This window comes from Sesamum indicum, linkage group LG2 (assembly GCF_000512975.1).
Source record: "Sesamum indicum cultivar Zhongzhi No. 13 linkage group LG2, S_indicum_v1.0, whole genome shotgun sequence".
In the NCBI taxonomy this organism is placed as follows: domain Eukaryota; kingdom Viridiplantae; phylum Streptophyta; class Magnoliopsida; order Lamiales; family Pedaliaceae; genus Sesamum; species Sesamum indicum.
Window position 1 is genome coordinate 18,346,249 of NC_026146.1, and position 16,546 is coordinate 18,362,794.

The window sequence follows — 16,546 nt, forward strand, 5'->3', positions numbered from 1 at the left end:
TTAACTAATAGAATGATGAAGCAATAAAGTAGTTTTAATTTTAGAAGAGGGTTTTAATTTAGTGAAGAAAATCCTCTCACAAGAGTTGGATTAATATAAATAAAAATGAGTAGGGAGGGGCATGAGTATGACTCTGATTGAAAGCCCAAAGTGTTCCTCAGCCCATATCTACGAGCGGAGCACAATAAAGGGAGAGTGTAGTAATGGGCCCCCAATATTATAGCCTGCGTATTTACCATCCACACTCCCCACTGTTGACTGTTTGACTTTTTTGCTAGCGATATATATATAAAGGGAAAGCCTTTTGTTCAATCGCCAAACTCTCGTCTTCCATTCCACCCTCCCGCCCCCGCATTTTGCCCTACTGTTAAATCTCTCGCCTCTGGCCAAACTCTTGGAGCGGTGCAAAAGGAGTTTTTCATTCGTTTGCCATGTCTCAGGTAATTTTTTCATTAGTCGCATGTTCCATTTATTACTTTTGCTTCGGTTTTTCCCTAATTTTTATCCGAGTTCAATTTTACTATGTTGTTCAGTCGCGAGACTCCGAATTGTTGCTAGTCACCTCTGCAAGTTTCTGAAATGATCGGGAGTTCTGTAGTCCCTTTTTCAAACAAAACTGCTATGTATCCCCCCCCCCCTAATTGTGTTGATTAAGAGACAAGTTAGATCTATGCGCTGAAATTGTTATATATTTCAGGTTGATAACAGAAACTCTTCAGCAGCTAAACGTGCACGAACGGATGGTATGCTAGTAACCACTATTGAAATACCTAGTTTTGGTTCTTATGAATTGTGTAAATTCTGTTTGTGTGCTAAATATGCAATGAAAAAGTTGGAATATGGTATTTACAGTTTTGTTCTTATAGTGAATAATTGCATAAATATGGTTGGGTAACATTGTCCCCGGCACCAGGATTCCTGTGATAGTACTTGGTATGTGGGCCTAATGAGGCACACAATGACATCAATTGTGCATTTATTAAGATTGTTCTTAATTCTATTCAGTATAATCCATTCAATGTGGAGGATACAAACAGTTTAGTACACATGTCTAAGATGTACTATTTTTGCAACGGTTACTGGGCATCTGAAAGATGTCAAGTCTTCTCATGTAAGGAGCAAGAGACTGTGGGGTGCTGCACATGCGGTTAACTTATCTGCATGACAGAAGATTTGCACATTTAAAAGATGTTGGGTATTAGTATGTTCCCATTGCATTCTGTGCAGGTGAAATTGACTTTGTTCCTAATGTGTTCCTAACATATCTGACACGTCATAAATATTCATAAATGCTTGGTATCACTATATTATTGAATTTGAATACTTCAAAGTTTAAGTTTTCTTCGCAAAATAGTTGCTGATGGTCATAATGTAGTTAATTTACACCTTATGTGTCAAATAGTCTACGTACAATGGAATAGGTTGTGTGCCTCTGAGATTGTACTCTCAAATAGTGACAGCTTACTGCATAGGAGTTATTTATAGCTTTTGAATGAAACTTGTGATGTTCTAGATGAAATTGTTGTGTACTCGTTGAAATTTTTTAATACCATATGAGTGCCAAACATGTATTTGCATATCCCTAAATGTATTCAGGCAGCAATATAATACTTTCCTATGATGTGATAATGCTCCTGCATGACGGTTCCGCTGGAATTGTTATCTTGTCATACTATGTGTACTTCATCTTGATATTCTTTTTGCATGTCTGCTTATAAACACTTGGTCATTTGTGTCACATGTCAAAGAGACAAATTGGGTAACCCCTTAATGCATCTTTTGTGTGTGTGTGTGTGTGAACCTCAATTGCACATATCCTACATCGATAATCAATAGCTTGATACCATCTTCAGATGTATCAGGGCAGCAATCAATTTGAACAATTTATTATCTTGCTGGATTGTTATCATTCTGTCAGATTGTTATCCATTCCTGAACTATAGCCTTGTTTTTGGTATTTATTTAAGCTTGTGGATTTGTAGATCTTGATATTCTTTTTGCATGTCTGCTTATAAACACTTGGTCATTTGTGTCACATGTCAAAGAGACAAATTGGGTAACCCCTTAATGCATCTTTTGTGTGTGTGTGTGTGTGAACCTCAATTGCACATATCCTACATCGATAATCAATAGCTTGATACCATCTTCAGATGTATCAGGGCAGCAATCAATTTGAACAATTTATTATCTTGCTGGATTGTTATCATTCTGTCAGATTGTTATCCATTCCTGAACTATAGCCTTGTTTTTGGTATTTATTTAAGCTTGTGGATTTGTAGGTGGCCGCAGGGAAGATGACTGGACGTGCCCTAGCTGTGGCAATGTGAATTTCTCGTTTAGGACAACTTGTAACATGCGTAACTGCACTCAACCTAGGCCAGCTGACCACAATTCAGTAAGAATCTGGCATACTCAAAAGTCAAAACTGAAAATTAGGTTTTGCTGTTTTTTCTGGATGTGGATATAATTTTCATATATACTACCTCCTTTTCTTTTGCCTTTACCAAAATAAGAAAACCACATAAAAATTAAGTGCTTAAATTACCAAAAGTTTGGTTGTATATATTTATACTCATATCTTGCTTGTCAGGATACTAGTGTCATACATCAAATGGAGGCCATGGACAAATTAACTTCCTTAAATCTCTATCTAGCCTTCTATAGTTGACCTATTTTTTTATGTTTTTAGCAAATTATTATTATTTTTGTTTCAGTATGCCTTTATTTTCAGATGTCTTAATCAGCATGTTAAACTTATGTAGTATTTGACAATCTACTAACAAAAGTCACCTATATTTCAGAAGTCTGTTCTAAAGCCAGTGCAAGCACCTCAGGGCTACTTATCTGCAGCTCCCTATGTAGGATCTGGTGCACAGTCCTCCATGTATATGGGCGTGCCGCCTTATGGCTCTTCTGTGTTAAATGGGACATCTATGCCTCCATATGATGTTCCATTTTCTGGCGGCTCAGCATATCATTACAACTATGGAAGTCGTTTTTCTGGAGGCAGCCCATATCGACCCTTGCATTTATCAGGACCCCCTCCTTACACAGGTGGACCAATTATGCGAAATGGTATATTCTCTATCTTGATATTTATTTGGTCATTTGTTACCAATTATAATATCAACATCAGTACTTTCTTATCATGTCTGCTGCCAATTGTTGCGATACAACTTACTGATGTGGTATATTCTCGTATAGCATCTTCAAGTACAGTTGTTTGTTGTTGGTTCATATCCCGTATTTTTTCCACCTTTCAGGTGGGATGTATGGTGTGCCACCAATGATGGATCAATATGGCCTGGGTTTCCCTATGAGCCCTGCCATGGTAAGTTTGCATTGTGAAATATCTTTTGTCTATTTAATAGGAGTAGTAAAATTTATTTTGCTACATGATTTTTGTCATTAATGTTATTTTGCTACATGAGTTTTGTCATTAATGTTATTTTGCTACATGAGTTTTGTCATTAATGTTATTTTGGTACATGAGTAATTACTAATGACTCAATTAGTACTCGAGTTTCGCCCACCAATATCACTTTGGTACACAAGTAAGTACTAATGACTTAATTAGTACCTGAGTTTCACCATAAATGTCGTACCCAATTCATATATTTTCTGTATGTTTTTATATAATGGCCATTCTATCCTTAGATATTAAAATGAAAAATAATAAATTCACAAAGAATAATTTGCATCTCTATCAATGTATCTTGTTTTTATTTGAACCAATTGACTTTCATTTTCATATTTGGTTATCAAAATTATTATTTTTATTTTGATACTTTCTACTATCATTATCTCTCAATATATATAGAAAAACCGATTATTAAATAACTTATATTAATAGTGCCAAAGAATCAAAATTTTCATCGTCAAAGATAACTTTTTCCATTTAATAGAGATATCTAAATTTGATAGTGAAACTCAGATATAGACTCAGAAGTTTCTATTTTTGATTATAAATTTTCAAAATTTAGAATGCAAATCCAACCTCTCTATGGTTGCGATCCATTTTGTATTTTACTTCAAGATAATTAATTACTAAGTAATGAGTTTTCTTATAAATATTGATAAATAAAGTGAGTAGAAAAAAATAAATTAATGAAATATTATTATTTAGTATAATACTCAAATATAGAAAATCAAAGTCAGAAAATATTTTGATTACATTTTATTCATTTTTTTAGTATATTTATTATTTTTATTTATTATCTAAGAGTAAAATGGTCATTATATACAATGATAAATAGAAAAAATAAATAAAAAGCATCAATTGTGTACCAAATATTAATGGTAAAACTCGAGTACTAATTGTCATTTGTAATTACTCAGGTACCAAAGTTATATTAATTACAAAACTCCGATGTCAATATGAATTTACTCTTAATAAAACTCATGAAAGGTTTAAGATGCATCATCTTTGTCTTGCTTGTGTCTGAGACTTCAGTGCACACATAGATGTCTTCTAATAATAGTTATGTGGTCTACTAATTCTAATATATGGTAGATGTTTGAGGTGCTTGTCCTGGGTTAATAACCTGTATCCTCAGAAAAAAGTAATGCATTATCGTTCCTCATTATAAAGAATACATATCTTCAACCAACCTGGGAATGAACTTATGTAGTTATATTTGTTATTCTATGCTTGAGTGTCTTATGATTTTAACCTCCTACAGGGGCCAGGACCTGGTTTTTTCCCAGAGGGTAAATCTCAGAACAAATCTGGTGGTATGTGATGCCCATTGTCATTTCTGAACTGAACCGTGATTGTGTACAAATTACCAGTTGCTATTATGTTTTGTCAGATGGAGCTCGTGACAATGACTGGGCATGTCCCAAATGCGGCAATCTGAATTTTTCCTTCAGAACAGTTTGCAACATGAGGAAGTGCAATACAGCTAAGCCTGGATCTCAGGTTGAATTCCTATCTTTTGTTGTTCCACATAAATCTGTCAATGGTGTCATCTAATGAAGTTATTGGGATCTGCTGCTGCCGAATGCATTGTCTTCAATTGGTAGTTCAGGATTGAATATGTATTGATGTTATGCAAGTTTACCTGATCTAAGACTCTTTTGTTTCCAATGTATGTTCTGAAATTCTATTATGTTTAATGCAGGGTGGCAAATCAGGCAAGAATCCAAGTAAGTATTATTTCACAAATATAGTTTTCCATCATACCAGAGATAAAGAATGAAATTTCTTTCTTAATTACACAGTGTACTCATAATGTTGTGATTTAGGACCAGACATGCCAGAAGGAAGCTGGAAGTGTGAGAAATGCAACAACATCAACTATCCTTTTAGGACCAAGTGTAACAGACAAAATTGTGGGGCTGATAAACCTTCTGAGCCAAAGAAGTCTCCTCCAGAAGCAGCTGACACAAAAGATCAGGTCTGTAGTACAATGTGTTTACTTTGTATGGCTCTTTTCTTAAGACAGTTTGTTTCTTCTGCTCCACATATCTGTAAGAAACCAAATTCAATATACTCTCAAAGTTTCAATTTAAGAAATTACTTTTCATTTACTATTCTTTCTTTCGATTCTTGAAGTGCCTGTTTGTCAGTCTTCTACTTATTTTTGTTTGCGTCTTTAAATGTATTGATGAGAGTTGTCTACTGTTCCAGTGAGTACTAGGCATGTTTGAGAAGGTCCAGAGTTGTCGTCCAACATTGCTCAGTGTGGGTGTCTGAAAGTCAGTCATGTCATCTCCCTGTTGCTGCAGTTATCGAGTTATTCTGCCTTCTTACAATTCGTGTCGAGTTGTTGTACTAACTCTCCTGGTATCTTGTGGTCTTTATCCTTACAAATTATGTGCCAGATTACTCTGGCTAGATTATGAATCTGGTTGCTTTTGTCTAGGAATCTGTACTTTTGGTATCTCATATTTTAGTGGTATGACGTACATTTCTAGCTATATTTTTTGGTCTTCAATTATCTCTCTGCTCTTGAAGAGCCGCCTTCTAGAAATCGGTCTACAAGGTCCTAATACTTTAAGAGACCTCATTGCCAGGCTAAAAGGTGTCTGTCCATTTTTAGCGTTGCAATAGCTTTGGAAATTGTTTTGTGAACTTTCATGGTGGCTGCAGCCAATTTACAGAATTGTATGGTATAGAAGGCTGAAGGCCTACAGATAGGATGGTATCAGTGACAGTTTGGTTGTGCTTCGTAAGTCTTCATTTTGAAATTATATTGCTTCTCTGAGATCATCCTCAAAGGTATGTGCGTCGAGATGGTAGAGTCTTTGTTGCTTTTTCTTTCTCCATGTTATGGTGAAAAGGTGCAATATCTTAGATGCCGAGTCCTAACACAAGAACCTAGTGGTAACAGCAACATTTAGTTAAGCATTTGAAGTTTGTGTTAACTGAATCCTTAACTCGAGCATCATTTCATTGGAGCTCCAGGTCTTGCAACTTGATAATTATGTGAATTGATGCATAGATCACCTGCTACATCTTTTGATTTAAGATCACTGATGATGAAGCGATCTAAGTGTCATTGTGTATGGAGTATGTGGAAGTAGATTAGAAAGGTTGCTTTGTTTGATATGCTCTTCTTGGTGGCTTCAATTTGTAACTCTTCTTGATGATACCCTTTCACATTTATGGTTCTGGTAATGTTTGAGTACCAGAAAATCAAAGTTTCTTGGTTATGGTCTCTTCTATTTGGGCGACATGTCCATTGTTGCAAAGATTAGTTCTGAAGCCTTCTTGGAAAATTCTAGAGGAAGTGCCATTTTGCATATGTCTCAATGTGCATACTTTAATAGTTAGTAATTTATATTTGGTTAGCTTCCAAATTTGTTTGTTTATCCATTTAAAGTCTGGTCTTTGTCAAGATGTCATTTCTGGAATTATCCATTGGTTCAAGTAATGTTACTGTTCTGGTCTTTCATACTAAAAGCAATACCGTACAATAAAATCTAATGTATAATTATGTTAAAATGTATAGTGGTACAAGTATTAATATGACGAGCAATTACTGATCGTATCAAAATAGTTAAGACTCTGAATCTGCTAGCTACATGGTTTATACTCTGTAATTTTAGTAGGTTCGTTCTCTGTAGCAACTAGCAAGACATGAAGCTGGGTCGGGTATCTTCACTTTGGTATTTTCTCGAGTTGGAATCAAAGATAAATGTAAAAAGTAATTATGTGAGCGATATAGCTTCTACCTCTTGCTGTTTTCAACAGGGTAGGCCACATGTTATAGTGGGCACAATTAATTCCGTCTTGGCTGTATTGGGGTCACGTTCGGCTGTCAAAAAACTGGCACAGGTTGAAGGTGTGGCCCAAAATGAGCTGTGTAGGAGGTTTATAATGATGATGTAAGTCGTGCACCAACAGCTGCTATGGGCCACTTACCCTGCCTCAGTTTTCCCAGGTCGTATGAAAGCTACCAACATAAGTAACAAAAAGTGTCGACAACTGCCAAGACATGATTGTGTTGGACACCATACAGGAACATGCCGCTCAGATGCAAGTTTTTGGCAATGTTTATTATATATCTAAATGGTACGAGATGTGACTGGAAAATGCATCAAATATAAGTGCACTCTTCTTGAAATTTTGTGAAATGCCGGATCTCCACTTGCGGTTTTTGCTTAATGAGTTGACCTGCTTGTGGTTTTATCCAAATCGCTATCTTTTAACAGTTCTGAGCATGGGTATGGAAGAGGGTTCAGGGGTAGGCATAGAGCGCTCATCAAGTAACGTCCCGCATTTTCCACTCATCAACCCTTGTCTAACAAAGGAATCAAGTCAAGTCAATTGCTTATTGCAACTGGGTGCAGAGATTTTAAGTGCGCCAACCTGCCCCATGACTGTTATCCTCACGTGTTTCTATTACCCCCAGATGACTTCGTATGATGAGGAAATTCCGAGTCCCCACCAGTGACTTTTTCGTGCACGTATGATGAAATTGTTGAATCATATATTGACTGGAAGCAGCCAAGTGGATAGCATTTAATGGCTCCGTTTCAAGATACAAAGTATCTTAACTCTTAGCGCTGCGAGAATGCACGACGCGCATTGTATCAGCCAATCGAGGTATAATGATACGTTGAGGTCTTCATGTACATACATTGATTAATTATTTAAAACAAGTAAAAGATAATATCTCATCGATAGCATCCTTTTCAGGGAGTTCAATAATAAATGACCAACTATGATCTGAAAACAAAGATGCTCGCTACCAAATTGTTTGATTTGCTTGCATGCCAAAAAAAGCATGTCATGGCTTTATTAGCACCAAAAGAAACCAACGGTTAATAGGCAACTGCATGACCAAAAGAAACCTTCCGCAATGAGTCATCATCTACAGCTTTTGAAGTTTAAACACTAAACAACCGTTCGAATGTGTACGAGATCTATGACATTGTTCGAGAAAATAGATAGTTACTAACCTTAAGACATGATGCGGCCATGGACACAAACAGAATGGTCAATTTAGCATATTAGAATAGAAGTCGGCATCATAGGGTGTTTTAAAAAGCTGAATTTCCTGGAAGTTACTGTTTGTGGCCAATGATTGAACGCGGGAATAGGTTGAATGCTGTCCGCTCAGCCAGAATTCAGAGGAAGAGAGGGGAACACCTTCTGGGATCATATGAATCATAGGCTGATTAATGCTGGAGCCATTTTCATGCATTGGTTGGTGTAATGGGATGGATACTGGTTCACATGAATCCCAGGAATTGCTTGACAGAAGAGAGAGAGCACGTCGATACTCCGGTGCTGCATCTAGGGAGGAGATTAGGGATCCCTTGGAACCTAGAAAGCATATGAGAGATATTATAATGTCATTGAGTTCCACTGTAAGTGAAAGTAGCATAAATCTATCACAGTAGTCATATTTTCATTTAGGAAACAATGAAATATGAATCTGCGATATAAGTTTCAATTGAATAACTTGAAATCAAGTCCAGCTACATGAGTGCTCTTACTCCATAATGCTCTATCATCGGCTTATATAAATTTGCATCTTGAAGGCCACAAATAATTATGTAATCTTGTTCCATGAGATTATAGTTCATACCCTGTTCCTAAGTTAATTATTAAGATTATTTACATAAACTTCCCTTACCCACAGGCGTATAACAATCTCATAGATGATGAGCAAGGAGAATGGTGAAGACCATTAAGCCAAGACAGATTGTCGGCAACAAATCTACTGGCCATAGTCATCCTAATAGTAGCAATTTAAATTGTTACTGATGCTAAAATATTCATGATAACATTTAAGTATAACTTCTAAGCCACATTCATAACGCAAATAATTTACAATAAATTGTCCTTGAATAAAATATAAATGCGACCTTAAAGAAACTTTTTAATTAGTGAGCCTTTCTTCTACAGAGTGTGTGTAGTAACCCAGCAAATGCACTCCCACTGAACATGATATATGCAGCATGCGATGTACTATTGTGGTTGACCACTCAAGAAAAAGTTTGAGCTTTTTTCTTTTTGACTATCTTATCCACACAATTTTCAGCAAGTAATGTGCTCAAGTAGAACTAAATGGTTTATCATTGTATTAGAATGAATCCCAGAAGGAGAATATTGTTGGGAAATAAGACTAACCATAAGATAGCCTCTGAAATAGGAAAACTAACCTGGATTTGGAACCTCAGATGTGGGATTCTTGGATGCCAAGAGCCCATTGCCTGCAATCTGCATATTGATAACATGTGGCAGTTTTATTCCTGGCATATGCAACTGTTGGTCAGTACCTCCATCTCCATTAGATTTCGAAGGAAACCCTTTTGTAAGTGTGAATTTGGAGTTGCATGGGTTATCCCATGAAGAATTTGCAGGAGTTCTAGAATGAACAAGTGGAGAACTGTTCAACAGAAAACTCATCTGCTGGGTTCCACCTGTGCGGGTAACAAGAAATTTGACATGTATTATCAGTGGATCAAGCCAAGAATAAATGTTCGACAGATAAAATGCAAACATCCCGAGTTCTGAAACCATGTTCAACTTTTCACATGCTTATTTTCCATTTTATTTTGGATCTTCAAGATTGTTGGTAGTGTTCAATTTGGGATAGGAAATCAGGGGTAGTGCACAAAAGGCACAACATATGACGGCACAAAAGCAGTTTAGCTGAAAATAACAACTTGTTCTGTTGGACAATTGTGTTTCAAGACTTCCATAATTATCTTATGTTGGTTGCCCGTAAAGTTCTCAGGTCTTATCTTCCTCAATTGAGCATTATGCCTTCAGAACGCAATGTAAGAATCTAAATCATAAATTGTTTCTTGTGGAATCAGTCAAACTCCATTTTCATCGAACTGAAAATTTCTGGGAAAGGGACAACAGAGAAATTCTCGTAAGGTTCAGTAGTCATCTAATTTTTTGCATGTCAAGTCTAATTAGTGGTTATAGGAAAACAAAAGTTACTTACCCAGTATTTTACATGTATTTTCTCCCCTTTGGGTGGAAAGATATGAATACAAGGTTGTGCAAGGAAGCTAGTCAACCAAGATAGATTACAAAAAGTAACAAGCATGCTTCACATCCGTGATCTGTGACTATTCTAATTCTGATAATGGGAAATCCAGCAAGGTGCAAGCTGAAAACAGGAATAGATAAAAAGTAGGCGGAAGTAGATAATGTACCATAGAATGGCGATGGGAGCCTAGTTGAACTAAGCTGTATAGTTTCTTGCTGTGGCTTGCGGCGACGTGCGTTATGATCACAAAGTCTTCTTCGACAACTGCGTTTTTTTTCATCAAATTCCGACAAACCATGGAACCTTCACAAAGAAACAGAAGCATTCGTTCAAAATTTTCACACTAGCCACAAGGTATTTCCATGAAATGGAACAGGGCGCGGTCATAAGGATGTCATACTGGAAGTTATATGTGGACAGAGATATCTGTAATCAGAGTACAAATATGGATTCTCTGGTAGAAAGTTACCTGCTACACTGTTGGCAAAATCGACGTTCAAGGCCTCCAACAACCACCTTAGGACATTTCGAATGGCTATCACAAACTCTATGCTTTCGGTGATATTCTTTAGCTGTTGAAAGATCAATGTTGCATCCCTCAACCTGACAATGAACAGGGGCATTTTGACCAGATGATTTGGTTTTCTTGGGTGTTGATGGGGATGGCGTAGGCATCACAGAAAAGGATGTGCTCTTAATATTGCTTCCCCCACCGCTATTCTCAAAATATGTCCGCTTCCCAAGCTTCAAACCAATCAATGGTTCCATAGAGCCAATAGAAGCCTCAGGGGCTGGGGAAGTTGCAAAAATTTCAGCTCCTTTAGTTTCTATTTTCTTGCCAAAATTGCTAGAAGAGCCCTCAAATTTACTGAACATGAAGTTGGGGGTTTGCATCCCATCCCTGGTGGAAGAGTCAGTAGAAGCTGATATCGAACTCTTGGCTGAAGAACCATGCCCACCGTCAGAGCTGGAAGCGCCACTATTCCCACCACACCCTGACAGATTGAAGGATCCAGTATGAATTTCTCCATCATCAACAAGCATCCAGTCTGCTAATTGCAGTTTCTTGGGACTTTCAATTGGTTTGGAACCAAATGCAACAAAGTTCTCCCAATCCCACTTTGCATTCCAATCCATCTCAGAAAAATGGCTCATAGAACAAACTAGATCAATTATCGTTGTGAGCAGAGTGCATTATAAGCTGGACACTGGATCTGCGAACCATTAAATGGAAGGCCAGTAAGAATATGCTCAAGGAGAAGGAAACTGATGAGTAGCTGTACGTAAAGGAAAATACACAAGTAGCTTATGCAGCCAATTTTTCAAGTAATTATCAAGAAGTGTACCGTATTGATACAAGAATTAAGCACCCAAGAAGGAGCTATAGTAACCAATTTTCAGAGATGTTGGATGATGAACATATGTACCATGCCATCTATGATTGGAAGCAGAGTATTTCTTATTTTCGGTTGAGAGAGGGAGTAGAGAGTGAGATGAGACGGCACTCGCTATCTTCTCACCACTTTACTTCACCAGATGAGAAAAGGAAAAAAGATTTAGAGGACTTACTGCCCACTATTTAACCTCCTTTTTGAGTAAATAAAGTAAAAGTAAGTGCTCAGTTAATCTCCATGACATGAGATCCTCCTTTCTCTCTTTCCTTATTCGCAACCTTCTTGATGTTATACCAGCTCAGTTTATTCTGTTGCAAAATATACAAGTGTGACTGATTAGACCCAATAAACAAACTCGTAGCCAGAAAACCAATAGAAATATAAAAATGTGTACTATTCCATTCCCATACAAATATGGTAGCATTCTTGTATGTACGGGAAACAACAAGTCAGAAACCTCGCTTTCAATGCCTTTCCACACCCCCGAAACAACAAAACAAAATAAAATATAAAACCATATTTAAAAAGTTGTTTCTTCTAAAAAACCTAAATATACATACATATATATATATCATGATTCATGACTCCTCCTTCGGGAATGTTTACCAATAACATAATCTGCTGATATGATCTGAAGTAGTAAAAAACCGTATTCAGTTGCTACAGTAAACAAAAACATTTCACACGAAACACATTAGTTTTTGACTTCTGAAAAAACAATGGGGAAAGATAAAAAACGGTGGTTGATGGGGCAGTTATGGTCCCCCATCTAGGGTTTTTTTATTGGAATCAACAACCGAAAGCAGAAGGAAAAACTTTTCCCCACTGAACACAGAAAATGTTTTCCTTTTCCTAGGGAAACCATAAAACATTACCAAACCAATTTTATTATTATTATTATTATTTTAAAAAAAGAGGGGGGAAATGTAAATCAGATGCAAAAGCAGTAGAGAGGAAAGCATCTTTATTCCCCAATTTCCAAAGCGTAAAATTTCTTGCTATATTGTGCGCATACTCAGGAAGCATCAGCTAATAATCCGTTAGAAAAAATTGCTCTGCTGTTTATCCAAAAATAGCAAGTAGAAAAATCAGAAGTAATCATGAAGGCTGCTGGGCTAATCAATAACTAGGAGCAAATATATAGGTAGTTCATAAGGTGAATAAGATATATATATACATATATGATGATGATGATGATTGAAAAGAAAACTAAAAAACACAAACACAATCAAACAGGGAAGAGGAACAGGAAAATCCATTTATTTACTTGATAAGGAGAAAACAGGGAGCTGCTTGCTGCTTGCTGCTTGCTCTACTTGCTGCCTGCAGCTTGGATAGTGAAAAGGGAGGGGGGAATGAAGGAAGGGAAAGTGTGTTTGTTTTACTATTTGAAGAAAGTGAGAGAGAGTGGAAAGTGCCAAGTGAATGACCACCAAATCAAATTATAGTAATAAGCTGTTCCTGTTCGTGTTCGGGGGAGGAGTGTTACGCTGTGCTAGCGTCCAGGGGACATGTAAACTTACCTGCCCTGCCCATACCCAATTTTTCTATGCCTATTCCACCCCTCAAATATCAGATAAAAAAATTTAGTTATATATATGCCAAATCAATTATTTAAAAATATCGTGTTATAACTAAAAAATATATAAATATTTATGAAACAACTATTAATTATTCAAAAAGGAAATCAAATGCAATAAGTATATTCTATGTTTGGGTATATGTAACAAGAAGTTTTCCTATTATAACTAATTGATTTTTTTTATTGAAATACATTATATTTTTTAAATATTGATAAATTATTATAATAAATGAGTTTTTTCAATTTTATAATTTCATTCAATTTAATTATTTTTTTAAAAAATTTAACTGTCAAGAATTATAGTATGATTCTTTTAAAAAATAAGGAATATGCATTTAAGAGATAAAGAATTAAAACAAAATAAAAAATAAAAATGATGAACTAACGAAAGGAATTTGGTGTGTGTGGGTATATATATGGGATGACTATACTCTTCTTTTTTTAGATTTTGCGTAATTATATATAAATTTTTTGTGATTTAGAAAATTATATCTAGCACCCATGAAATTTGCTTTCGTCTAACAAATAAATTCCTCTGTTGATCAAATTAACTGAATTTATTGATATTAACAAAAAAGTCGAATGAAAATTGATATTACCCTTGATTGACTTATTACTAATTTATTGTAGGTCAAATATTTTTTTTTATGACTAAACTGCTCTTATAACAGTGAAAACATACCTCTTCATAAAGTTTAATCCGTGAAAATATATGAAGATAATTTGATCTTAAAAAGATTTATTTGATATGCAATAAGTCAGTAATAAGTCAATTAGGGTTCTATATTTTTTTATTAATATCAGTAAATTCAATGAATTTTGACTAACGAATAGATTTATTTATTAGATAAAAATAAATTTTAGAAATATTAAATATAATTTTTTAAATAATAAAAATTGATGTGTTACTATACTAAATCATATGAAAAGAGAGTGTAATTATTTGAGTTTGAAGGTTTTTAACAGTTTAGATTAAACTTCACCCACTCTTACAAATAATATTAAAATAACAAGAGTTTTGATTTTTGAGTTTCAGAATTATATTATTTTATTTTTAATGTATGGGAGCAGGGGCATTTAGGTCCGGTGGGATGAGAGAGAGATGTAGGAGGGTTGGGGGTAAAGGACATGATTTGGGGGTGGCTGGCTGGGTGCTGGCTTCTGGCAAATGGCAGAAACAAGTGGAACAGTTGAAAAGAATGGACGCGTGTCCGCCCTCTCCCTTTTGTCTCTTTCCTTGTCATTTTTTCTTTAACAACCAACATTCATTATATTTATTATAATTTAAATATTTTTTTAACAAATATTCTTTGATAACGAACTGTTATGAAGGGATATCTGTAAAATGAAAATTAATTTTAAAAAATATTTATAATTATAACAAATGAATTCGTTGGTGTATATCATTTCTTTAACATCAATTCACCAAAAATCCCAAATATGATCATGCCATTTTGATTATTTTAGTTTAATTGATGTGGTAGGTCGCACTTTCTCCTCAAAGAGCATGACTTGACACGGGTGTGTAAACAAGTTGATGACCTTCAAAAGATATGGAGGAACTGGGCTTTAGCACTTTGAGTCTCTAATAATCAAATTAGTTGGAGGGTATAAGTCTATATATTAAAAGTGTATAGTAATAAATCAATAGTAAAGAATCCTAGAATTTCTTAATTCAATATATATTAATATTTTTCCCCAATGTACGCTATCTATCTGTGAGTCTTAAGATGATGCATGTGTTACTCATCTGGGAGTAGATTTTCCCTAACTCGAGACCCGCCCCGGATAGCCCCACTCCGCACCACCTCTCATCCCTCCCCGAATAGCCCCACTCCGCACCACCTCTCATCCCTCCCCGCCCCCCTTAAGAAAAATAATTTCATTAATGAATTAATTGAATAAATGGTAAATTTAAATGAAATTAGAAAAATTACTTTTTAGTTTTATTTTTAATTTTGTATCTTATATAAGTGTCTCAAATTATATAATACAAATAACCATCAGTTTAGATTTAGATAATTTTAATAAAACATAGTTTTCAATCTAAATTGAATTATATAAGACAAAGTATACGTTCATTTAAATACATTAACATAATTTTCTATCTAAAGTAAATTATATAAGACAAGTATACATTCATCTAAATTATTAATTTTCTCATCAAATAATAGCATTTTATAATTTACAATGAATTATATAATATAAGGAATACATTCAAGTTATTTTATTTTTTAATAAATAATATCAATTTGAATTTAAATACCTTAATATACATTCATCTAAATTATTAGTTTTCTCATCAACTAATTTTTATTTTTTGTATTTCTTATATAGAGTTAGATATATACAAAATAATTTAAGGATTTATATATAATACTATACTTTTTTATTATTAATATATTACATATGAATAAAAAATAAGAAAAGAATAAATTACATAAAACCCTCATGTGTTTTTAAAATTTAGCTAAAAACACTCTCTGTTAAAAAAATAGAAAAAAAAATTCCATATATTTTTCTAAATGTTGCATACTCTCTCCTTCCGTTAGGTAAACCCTAATGGCGTTAATTTTTTGTTGAATTAATTGTTATACCTTTCTTATAACAATCATTGGTTTTCAATTGTAAAAAATAAATAGTTTAAATTATAAGTAATTTAAATATATTATTTATTTATATATATATATTTATACATACACTATATATAATATAATTAATATATATCTATAGCGGTGACGGAGCCAACTTACAAAGGGGCGAGTTCGAGTTCGCCACCACCTCGTGTCGCCCTTGTAGCGGCGCGGCCGTTGTCCTTTCCAGCCAGATTTTGGTGACGTGGTCGTCGGCCACTACATGTCGGCGACGAACAAGAAGTAAAGAAAAAAATTCTATTTTTTAAAAAATAAAGTAAAAATAATTTAATTTTTTGAAATTTAAATATTATTTATAATAAATAATATAATTTAAAATAATTAACAGTATTTTTTTAATATTTTGATATTTAATCAGTATTATTTATAAATAAATAAAATCTATTTAAATTAATAATATTTAATTGGGTTAATAATATATAATTATTATAAGTAACTTTTATGTTGCATATAGAT

At 34.5% G+C, this 16,546-nt stretch overlaps 2 protein-coding genes across 5 annotated transcripts; one reads left to right on the forward strand and one right to left on the reverse strand.

The window, feature by feature from the left end:
• LOC105156709 (ranBP2-type zinc finger protein At1g67325) lies at window positions 286–5,924 on the forward strand. 2 transcript variants are annotated; one of them, XM_020691843.1, is made up of 10 exons: window positions 286–440; window positions 698–743; window positions 2,280–2,395; window positions 2,802–3,075; window positions 3,264–3,331; window positions 4,683–4,734; window positions 4,812–4,921; window positions 5,124–5,148; window positions 5,254–5,399; window positions 5,633–5,924. In XM_020691843.1, exons 1-10 carry the CDS (start codon window positions 432–434, stop codon window positions 5,633–5,635), a joined length of 849 nt encoding a protein of 282 aa, XP_020547502.1. In that variant the 5' UTR covers window positions 286–431; the 3' UTR covers window positions 5,636–5,924. The 2 variants fall into 2 exon arrangements, with proteins under 2 accessions (XP_020547502.1, XP_011071230.1); XM_011072928.2 differs by having other exon boundaries at window positions 287–440; window positions 5,248–5,399.
• LOC105156710 (squamosa promoter-binding-like protein 3) lies at window positions 8,261–13,263 on the reverse strand. Of its 3 annotated transcripts, XM_020691841.1 has the most exons (6): window positions 13,122–13,263; window positions 12,030–12,162; window positions 10,930–11,674; window positions 10,627–10,763; window positions 9,619–9,879; window positions 8,261–8,776 (listed from the first exon to the last, which is right to left on the reverse strand). In XM_020691841.1, the coding sequence occupies exons 3-6, from the start codon at window positions 11,613–11,615 to the stop codon at window positions 8,448–8,450; spliced, it is 1,413 nt and encodes a 470-aa protein (XP_020547500.1). In that variant the 5' UTR covers window positions 11,616–11,674; window positions 12,030–12,162; window positions 13,122–13,263; the 3' UTR covers window positions 8,261–8,447. The 3 variants fall into 3 exon arrangements, with proteins under 3 accessions (XP_020547500.1, XP_011071232.1, XP_020547501.1); XM_011072930.2 differs by lacking the exon at window positions 12,030–12,162; XM_020691842.1 differs by lacking the exons at window positions 12,030–12,162; window positions 13,122–13,263 and adding an exon at window positions 11,807–12,001.

What these genes read in the sequence shown, in the direction of transcription:
- LOC105156709 (XM_011072928.2), top strand. An exon ending in GGCCAGCTGACCACAATTCA is followed by an intron (nt 2,396 to 2,801) that starts GTAAGAATCTGG and finishes CCTATATTTCAG; the next exon opens with AAGTCTGTTCTAAAGCCAGT. An exon ending in CAAATCAGGCAAGAATCCAA is followed by an intron (nt 5,149 to 5,247) that starts GTAAGTATTATT and finishes GTTGTGATTTAG; the next exon opens with GACCAGACATGCCAGAAGGA.
- LOC105156710 (XM_011072930.2), bottom strand. Translation starts at nt 11,615, where the DNA reads ATGAGCCATTTTTCTGAGATGGATTGGAATGCAAAGTGGGATTGGGAG. An exon ending in TTTTGCCAACAGTGTAGCAG is followed by an intron (nt 10,764 to 10,929) that starts GTAACTTTCTAC and finishes TTCTTTGTGAAG; the next exon opens with GTTCCATGGTTTGTCGGAAT. An exon ending in ATCTGAGGTTCCAAATCCAG is followed by an intron (nt 8,777 to 9,618) that starts GTTAGTTTTCCT and finishes TATGCTTTCTAG; the next exon opens with GTTCCAAGGGATCCCTAATC.